The sequence below is a fragment of the Muscardinus avellanarius genome, assembly GCF_963383645.1.
Source record: "Muscardinus avellanarius genome assembly, chromosome: 1".
NCBI classification, from domain to species: domain Eukaryota; kingdom Metazoa; phylum Chordata; class Mammalia; order Rodentia; family Gliridae; genus Muscardinus; species Muscardinus avellanarius.
The window spans coordinates 231,786,785-231,795,948 of NC_137786.1; the positions used below are offsets into that span (position 1 = coordinate 231,786,785).

Below are 9,164 nucleotides of genomic sequence, written 5' to 3' on the forward strand. Positions count from 1 at the left end.
ACTGGGAGTGTAGCTCAGTGATAGAATCCCTGGGTTCAATCACTAGCCACACACACACACACACACACACACACACACACACACACACACACACGGCTATATGGTCTTGGACATGTCATTTGGCTTCTTGGAGTTTCTGGTTTTTTGTTTATTTTTTGCAATACTGGGGATTGAACACAGGAGCATTCTACCTCTGAGCTATACCCCCAGCCCTATTTTTTATTCTTTTATTTTTTTATTTGAAACAGGGTCTCACTAAGTTGCAGAGGGCCTCACTGAGTAGCTGGCAGAGAACCTGCCATCCTCCTGTCTCAGCCTCCCAAGTATTGGCGTTCCAAGTGTGCGCCACCACGCCCAGCTTGGCGGAGCCTCTGTATGTCTGAAAGAACGGAATGATAATTTCAATTTTGCAGGGTCTGTGGGAGCAGGTCAGAAGTGGACCTGAGCGGAGGAGAGGAGGGGGAAGGCCAGCAGAGAGTAGGGGCTGGGGTCCCCAGTGCCCCCTGGCCAATCACCTGCCGAGAGGACAGGCCTGGGTGCCCTCTGCAGACCTCCAGGCCCGGGAGCGGCAGAGGGGTTGTGGGGAGAGGCCCCCAGCCTCCCCCTCAAGAGGTGCTCCAGCACAGGGTGCTGCGGAGGGGCAGGCTGGGCTGGGGGGCTGGGCAGGAGTGCGCCGAGCACAGAGGAAGGCCCCAGCAGGCTGGAGCCAGTGGGCGATGCAGACAGGACAGGGCTGGGGGACAGCTGGGCGGGAGGCACGGCCACCACGGTGTGGTCGTGGTCGAGGGACAGCGAGGGTGGGAGGAATGGGAGGAGGCCAGGGGAGTCATGAGGGTGTAGGTCTGGGGAGAGTTGCTGAGCTGGGGGAGAGGAGCCCGGGGCCTGGAACAGGCCCAGCTGCTCCTGGCAGCCATGTTGTCCTTGGGGAGCGGGCAGTCCTGGCAGCCGCTGGCCGTGGTCCCAGCAGCCGGCAGGCACAGGGTCCTGGTGGGAGGTGCAGTCCAGCTGGCACAAGTGCTCGTGTAGGTGCAGGGTCTGGTTCCACCGCTCCAGCTCAGCCTGGAGGGCCTGGATCTCCTTCCGCAGGGCGCGGTTGTGTTTCTCCAGGGACTCGTGCTGCTGGGGGAGAAGCAGGTGGACAGGCAGGGGGTGTCAGTGGGCATCGGAGCCCAGCATGAGCCCTGTGCCCCCAGGGTCCTTGCTGCCACCACGGGCTGACTGTCCAGGCTGGAGTTCCTTGGCTTCTCTCTGGCCATCCCTCTGCCACCATGGTCCAGTCTCCCACCCTCTGTCCTCACAGGGCTTGACCTGCCTTGCCCTCTGCTCTCTGCAGGTCCCTCTCTAGCCAGGGTCTCCACTGGCCTCCCGACTAGTGTGCCCTCAAACCACCCCTTCTCTTGGCCCAGAGGAGGCCTTTGGTGACAGTAACTGACTGTGGGTTGAAGCTCTTTAAAGGAGCTCAAGATCAAGTTAGCCGGGCCTGTTGGCTCCTGCTTGTCATCCCAGCATTCGGGAGGCTGAGACAGCAGGATCACGGTTCGCAGCCAGCCTCAGCTACTTAGTGAGGCCCTCTACACCTCAGTGAGACCCTGTTTCATAATAAAGAATAAAAAAGAAATAGGGCTGGGGGTGTAGCTTGGGAGTAGAATGCCCCTGGGTTCCATCCCCAGTATCTCAAAAATAAATAAATAAATAAACAAATAAATAAATAACGGAGCTCAAGATGCCCAGGATTCAAATTCCTCCTGTTCTGAAGCCAAGCATGATGGAGCATTCTTGTGATCCCAGTATTTGAGAGGCTGAGACAGGAGGACCGCAGGTTCAAGGCCTCAGCAAGTAATGTGATCTTCATCAACCTAGTGAGACCTTGTTTCAAAATAAAATGAAAAGCCGGGTGTGGTGGCGCACGCTTGTAATCCCTGCGCTTGGGAGGCAGAGACAGGAGGATCGCGCAGGTTCGAAGCCAGCCGCGCGCGCTGGCTTAGGAGACCCTGTTTCTAAATTAAAAAATATAAAATAGGTCTGGGAGTGTAGCCCGGAGGTAGAAGGGCTTCCAGGAACCCCAGTACCACAAAATAAATAAATAAATAAATAATAAAATGAAAGGGGGGAGGGGATGGGTGGGAATTGGGGAGGGGCTAAATGAGTGATGTGTGCATGTGTACCTCCACCATCTTGTACCCCACTAGGATGTATGACTACAGTGCACCAATAAAAAATAAAGAAATACAGAATAGGGCTGGGGGTGTACCTCAGAGGTAAATGCCTCTGGATTCAAACCCCAGTATACACAAAAAAATCCTTTTGGATCGAAACCAACATGGTGACCCCAGCTCAGACCAGCAGCTCCATCCTGCCTGCCTCTGCCTTGCTCCCCTCTCTTGCTGTCCCTCAAGTGGAATAGCTTCCTCAACACGTTTTCTGTCTCCTCTGCTGGACCACTGTCTAACACACACACACACACACACACACACACACACACACACACACACCCTGAAGCAGGAAGTTGCTCCAACCCAGGAGTTGAGACCAGCCTGGGCAAAATAGCAAGACCTTGTCTCAATAAAATAAAATTAAAATTAACAAAAAATGTGCTTTATATTAGGCCTCTTGCTAGACAATGAAGTCCTAGTGAGGAGGAATCTTCTTCCTCTTGTGTCCTTAGGGCCCAGTGCGGAGCCTAGTGTATAGTGAAATTTCTTTCTGTCTCAGTCTCTCTTTCTCTCTTTCTTGGAATTGAACCCAGGGGTGCTCAATCACTGAGCTACATCCCTAGCCATCTTCCTTCCTTCTTTCTTTCCTTCCTTTCTCCCTCCCTCTCTCTCTCTCTTTCTCCTTCCTTTCTTTTCCTTCCTTCCTTCCTTCCTTCCTTCCTTCCTTCCTTCCTTTCTCTCTTTCTCTCTTTCTTTCTTTCTTTTTTTCGTGGATCTGAGCTACACCCCCTGCCCTATTTTTTTTATTCTTTATTTTGAAACAGGGTCTCACTAAGTTGCGGAGGGCCTCACTAAGTGGCTGAGGCTGGCTGAGAACCTGTGATCCTCCCGTCTCAGCCTCCCAAACGCTAGGATTACAAGCGTGCGCCACCATGCCTGGCTCAATTTCTACTTCTAAGTTACCATTTTATTGCGACAACAATGGCAAAAACACAAAAAACTTTATTTCCATATTTCATAAGGCTGAATAACTTGAACAACCTCCTTCAGTCTACTTTCTGGGGCATTTTCCCCCCTGGTACTGAGATTGAGCCCAGGGTCATTCTACCTCTGAGACATGCCCCCAGGATGTTTGTTTGTTTGTTTATTTATTTATTTAACTTTTGTGGTACTGGGGGTGTAACCCAGGGGCATTCTATCTCTAAGCTACTCCCAGCCTATTTTTTATTCTTTATTTTGAAACAGGGTCTCACTGAGTTGCAAAGGGCCTCACTAAGTAGCTGAGGCTGTCCACAAACTGCAATCCTCCTGTCTCAGCCTCCCGAATGCTGGGATTATAAGCGTGCACCACCACACCCGGCTTATTTTTTATTTTAAAACAGGGTCTTGCTAAGTTACCATGTGCTGGCCCCAGGCCTGTGGCCCTCTTGCCTCAACATCCAAGTACTGGGACTATAGGCATGTGTCATCACACCTAGCTCTCTGGGACACATTTTGTGTGGTGTGTGTGTTTGTGTGTGCATGTATGTGTGTGTGTGTATGTGTTACTAGGGATTGAACCTAGGCACATTCTACTTCTGAGCTACATCCCCAGCTCTTTTTATTTTGTGTTGAAACAGCTTCACTAGGTGGCTGAGACTGACTCAAACCTGCAATCCTCCTAGCTCAGCTTTCCAAGTACTAGAATTACAAGCATGAACCACTATGCCTTGAATCTTGAAAACTTTGAAAGAAGTTACTAGAATGTTTTGCAGAAAAAAATGGCTTAAGCCTTGGACTCAAATTTCCAAAACACCCCAAAGCTACCAGTGGCTCCACTCTTAGGCTGGTTTCTGCATGTGGATATTTCTAAAACATACCATCAAGCCAGGCTTGACGGCACATGTTTATAATCCCAGTACTTGGGAGGCTAAGACAGGAGGGTTGCAGGTTCCAGGCCAGCCCACACAAATTTAGCAACATCCTCTTCCAAAAATAATAATAATAATAATAGAGCCAGGCGTGGTGGCACACACTTGTAATCCCATTACTTGGGAGACTGAGACAGGAGGATCTGGGTCCGCAGCCAGCTGCAGCAACTTAGTGGGGCCCTCCACAACTTAGTGAGACCCAGTGTCCAAATAAAGAATAAAAAATCAGGTTGAGGGTGTAGCTCGGAGGTAGAATGCCCCTGGGTGCCATCCCCAGCACCACAATAAATAAATAAGTAATAACAAATTCAAAAATAAGACTGGGGTGTAGCTCAGGCTAACCTCCCCCTGCATTCAATCCCCAGCACCACAAGATCACAAATAAATAAATGACACATGCCATCGGTCACCTTGCACCTAAATCCTCCAACGCTTCCAACTCTCCTCCGGGGTTTGAGTCACTCTTTGTTTACTCATTGGCCATCGTCAGCCTGCTCCAGTGTCACTACCGGGGAGGACCCCTACTTACATCTCTGTCACCCCACTACTCCCTTTTTCCTGTTTTATTTCCCCCCTAGGATTCATCACTGTCTGATCATTTGTTCATCCATCTGGCCTCCACAGGAGAACACAGGCTGGCTGTGGGGCGAGGCGGTGGAGCCTTTGCTATGCTCCCCCTCCAGGGCTCAGACCTGTGCCCGTCACATGGGAAACACCCAACAGGCACTTGCAGAGGGAAGAAATACATGCAAGTGCAGTCTCCCAGGCACGTCCCCGGCAGTGTCCTCACACGCCCCGGTCTGCAGGCGCTGCTCCCCACAGCAGGCCAGCACTGTTTCATTTGGCCCCTGTGAGTTTTCTTACCCTTGGAAATCTCCTACTGCTCCTCAAAACCAGCTCAGCTTTCACCTCCTCTTTGTATGTGAGCATGGGAGGGGATAGTTGGGGATGGAACCCAGGGGCATTCTACCTACGAGCTATGTCCCCAACCCTATTTTATTTTATATTTTGAAATTGGGTCTCGCTTAGTTTCAGAGGGCTTAACTAAGATGCTGAGACTGGCCAGGAACCCACAATCATCCTGTCTTGGCCTCCCAAGTACTGGGATGACAGGTGTGTGCCACTATGCCCAGTCTTCCTCTCCTCTTTAGATCACCTGATGCCACTACCTACATGGCATGGACTGAATCGTGTCCCTCCACAATTCATATGCTGAAGTTGCAACTCCCAATGTGACTATATTTAGAGATAGGGCTTTTAGGAGGTAATTTAGATTAAATAAAGTCATACGTATAGGGTTCTAATCTGATAGAATCGGTGGCTGTATATGAAAAGAAAGGGAGATTAAAAAAAAAAAAAAGGAAGGGAAAAGAAACCAGTTTTCTCTCACATCCACGGGAGAAAAACTACATAATGGTTTGGGTTTTAAATGTCCCGCTTAGTCCTCATAGAAACAGGTAGCAATGTTAGAAGTTGGTTGCTAAGAAGGGGTCCCTGGGGGTGCGGCCTTGGGATAGATAAGGTCTTCCATCCCCCTGCTCACTCTTTTGTTTCTGGCCTCCAGGGTGTAAGAGCAGAGCGTTGCTCTCTCCCTCTCTCTGCTTCACGTCACTGTGCCCTGAGCTCCACAGACCCAGTCTAACATGGACTGAAAGTCTGAAATCTCCAAAATCGGTGAGCAAAAAAATATTCCTTCCTCTAAACTGAGTGGTCAGTTGTTTTGGATTACAGCAGGGAGAATGTTGACTGAGACAAGCCATGAAAGAAAGCGGCCACCTTCAAACCAGGAAGGGAACCCTCAGCAGGAAGTAAATCCATGTGCCTCTTGATCTTGGACTTCCAGTCTCCAGCACTTGAGAAATAATTGTGTGTGTGAAATATTTGGGATTGAACCCAGGGGTATTCTACCTCTATGCTATACTCTTAGCTTTATTCTATTTTTTAAAAAATTTTATCCTTAGCCTGGTGTGGTGGCACACACTTGTAATCCCAATACTTGGACTTGGGAGGCTGAGACTGGAGGTTTGTGGTCAGCATCAGTGACTTAGGGAAACCCTGTCTCAAAATAAAGAATAAAATAGGTCTAAGGGTATAGCTCAGAGGTAGAATATCCCTGGGTTCAAGCCCCAGTAACACACACACACACACACACACACACACACACACACACAATATTTATTCACTTATTTTGTGGAACTGGGGACTGAATCCAGGGACATTCTACCTCCAAAATACACCCCAGCCCTATTTTAGTTTTTGTTTTAATACAAGATTTCACCAGGTTGCTGAGATTCTTACTAAATTGCTGAGGCTAGCTTCAAAACTGTGATCCTCCTGTCTCAGCCTCCCAAGTATTGGGATGACAAGCGTGTGCCACCCGCCTGGCTTGTTTTTGTCTTTTAAATAGAGTCTCACTAATTTGTGGAGGCTGGCTTAGAACCTGCACTCCTCCTGTCTCGAGCTCCTCTCTCCTGGTGGTGCCAGGTGTGTACCACTGTGCCCAGCAAGTTTCTTGTGTAGATTTGCTGCTCTGGGTGTTTTGTATTATAGCCAGAGCAGATGAATGTGTCACCCTTGCCTGCATGTATCTACCTGGTCCCAGAGTGCTTTATCCTGACCCTATCATTTGCTCACTGGTTAGTGTGTGTGTGTGTGTGTGTGTGTGTGTGTGTGTGTGTGTGTGTGTGTTGGGAACAGGCACTAGGGATTAAACCCAGGAGCATTCTACCTCTAAGCTACACACCCACCCCTACTTTATTTTTTATTTAAAAAAGAGTTGCACTAAGTCACTGCGTGCTGGCCTCAAACCTGCGATCCTCCTGCTTTAGTCTCCCAAGTACTGGGGTTACAGGCATGCACCGCCACGCCTGGCTTCAGTGGTGGACTGTGGAGCCTCTCCTTTAGGTGAGGGGCAAGCAGGGGGAGGAGACAAGCTCCCTGCTCTGATGGATGGCCTTCCTAATCTGTGAGGGAGTCAAGCAACGTGGATGGGCTGTGGGATAGAGGTCACCGAGAGGGGCTTTGTTAAGAGTGAGCTCTCGCCGGGCGTGGTAGCACATGTTTATAATCCCAGTACTTGGGAGGCTGAGACAGGAGGATACAGGTCCGTGGCCAGCCTCAGCTACTTAGTGAGGCCTTCCGGAACTTAGTGAGACCCTCTTTCAAAATAAAGAATAAAATGGGGCTGGGGGTATAGCTCAGAGGTAATATGCCCCTGGTTTCAATCCCCCGAGTGACCTCTCTCAGTCTCGCTTGCTCTGCCTGTCCATGTGACATCCTTCCGCCATGCCGAGACCCGGCAGGAAGGTCCTCACCGGCTGCTACTGGGAAGATGGTGTCCTTGGGCTTCCTAGCCCCCAGAAGCCTGAGCTGGATAAACCTCTTTTCTTTATGAATTACCCAGTCTGTGGTATTCAGTTATAGCATCAGAGAGTAGACTAAGACAGACTATGTCCCCACCTGGTGCAGAGCGTCTGCCTTGTCCGTGTGCTTCTGCCGGCTGCGCTGGGCAGCCACCCGGTTCTTCTGTTTCTTCTTCAGCTGCTTCTGACAATCCTGGGGGTCCTGCTGAGCCAGAGGCAGAGAACTCAGGGGCCCAGCAGGGGCTTGTGCCCTCCACTTGGTCAGCCATTTGGAAAGCCATGTCTTTCTCCAGCATCAAGCACCCAAGGGCCTGTTTTCCCAGAAGCTTCTCGCTCCCTCAGTGCTCACACCCTCGCATCTGCACTCCACAGGAAGGCCAGCCTTGCCCAGGCCCCACAGCTCCCCTGGGGGCAATGGCTAGCGGGAAGCCGGGGAACCTGGGATTCGAACCCAGACAGAACTGATTTCAACTGCACATCACAAGCTGTGCCTCCTGGGGCTGGCTTCTCGCTGCCCTGAGCCAGGTCATTTAATCTTCACAGTGCTCGAAGGCACTTTCCCCAGGCCGCCGCGAGGCGCAGAGCAGAGAAGCCCTGAGCCGCCTTGGCGGGGAGCAGGGTGAACGAAGGTCACCCCCACAGTCAAGGGATGGCTGTTCCTGACCAAGAGGTCCACCAAAAAAAACAAAACAAAACAAAAAACAACAACAACAACAACAACAAAACCAAGAAGAAGAAGAATGAAAAAAAATAGGGCTGGGGATGTAGCTTGGAGGTAGAATGACCCTAGGTTCCCTACCCAGTACTGCAAAAAAAAAAAAAAAAAAAAAAAAAAAAGAATAAAAAATAGGGCTGGGGTGTAGCTTAGATGTAGAATGCCTCTGGGTTCAATATCCCACACCACACCACCCCCCCCACACACACACACTATATATATATATATATATATATATATATATATATATATATATATATGTATATTATTTAACTAAAACGCCCAGAGTTCCAGAGAGGCAGCAAAAAGGTCCGCCGGGACGTCCCAGGCCAGCAGAGGTGTGTGCCCGGCGCCTGCGCGGTGTGTCCTGAGGTTAGGACCCCGGGCCACCCCGCCTGAGGACTCGGGCTGCTCCTCAGCTCGGCTTTGGCCATGTCCTCCTGTGGGTTGGGGAGGGGGGACAAGAGACTAGAGGCTGGGGAGGGACCCAGAGCGGGAAGGGGGAGGCTTCCGAGAGGAGCGTGGCTGGGGATGTGGGGAGCAGCTCCTGTAGGGCAGCTGGGGAACAGGTGAGTTAGGCCAGCGCAGGTAGACAGCGTCCAGGTTCCGAGCTGGAGGCTGGCTCTGCAGTAGCAGAACTGGAAAGGCCTCATTCCAATCCCCCGACTGCCGACAGGGGTTGCGGGGAGGCTGCCCGCGCCCCCTCTGCATCCCTGCCTGCGTGGACCCGCACCCCAGGCATCCCTCCCCCACCCCTGTCCCCTGTACTCACTGGCCCGGTCAGCAGCACGTTGCCCCCGCAGAGGTGCATGGCTTGGGCAGGGGAGCAGGAGCTCCTGCAGGTCCTGGGTGTCCCTCAACGCTGTGACCTCCCAGTGCCCTCTGGGGGCCCGAGGAAGTGGCGGCTCTTTAAATTCCCAGTGACCACTCCGCCCCCAGCGAACCCAGTTTCAGTTTCTCCTAAAGCCACCGGCTGCTCAGAATCCCTGGCTCTGGGCGGCTCACGTGGCTGGAGCTTCCTAAC

At 51.3% G+C, this 9,164-nt stretch overlaps 1 protein-coding gene across 1 annotated transcript; it reads right to left on the reverse strand.

Annotated features, from left to right (window-relative positions):
• Window positions 1-429: 429 nt before the first annotated feature.
• BATF2 (basic leucine zipper ATF-like transcription factor 2) lies at window positions 430-8,951 on the reverse strand (the record flags this gene model as incomplete). Its single annotated transcript, XM_080710558.1, has 3 exons — window positions 430-1,119; window positions 7,523-7,627; window positions 8,913-8,951. 3 exons carry the CDS (start codon window positions 8,949-8,951, stop codon window positions 430-432), a joined length of 834 nt encoding a protein of 277 aa, XP_080566684.1.
• Between the last annotated feature and the right edge of the window lie 213 nt (window positions 8,952-9,164).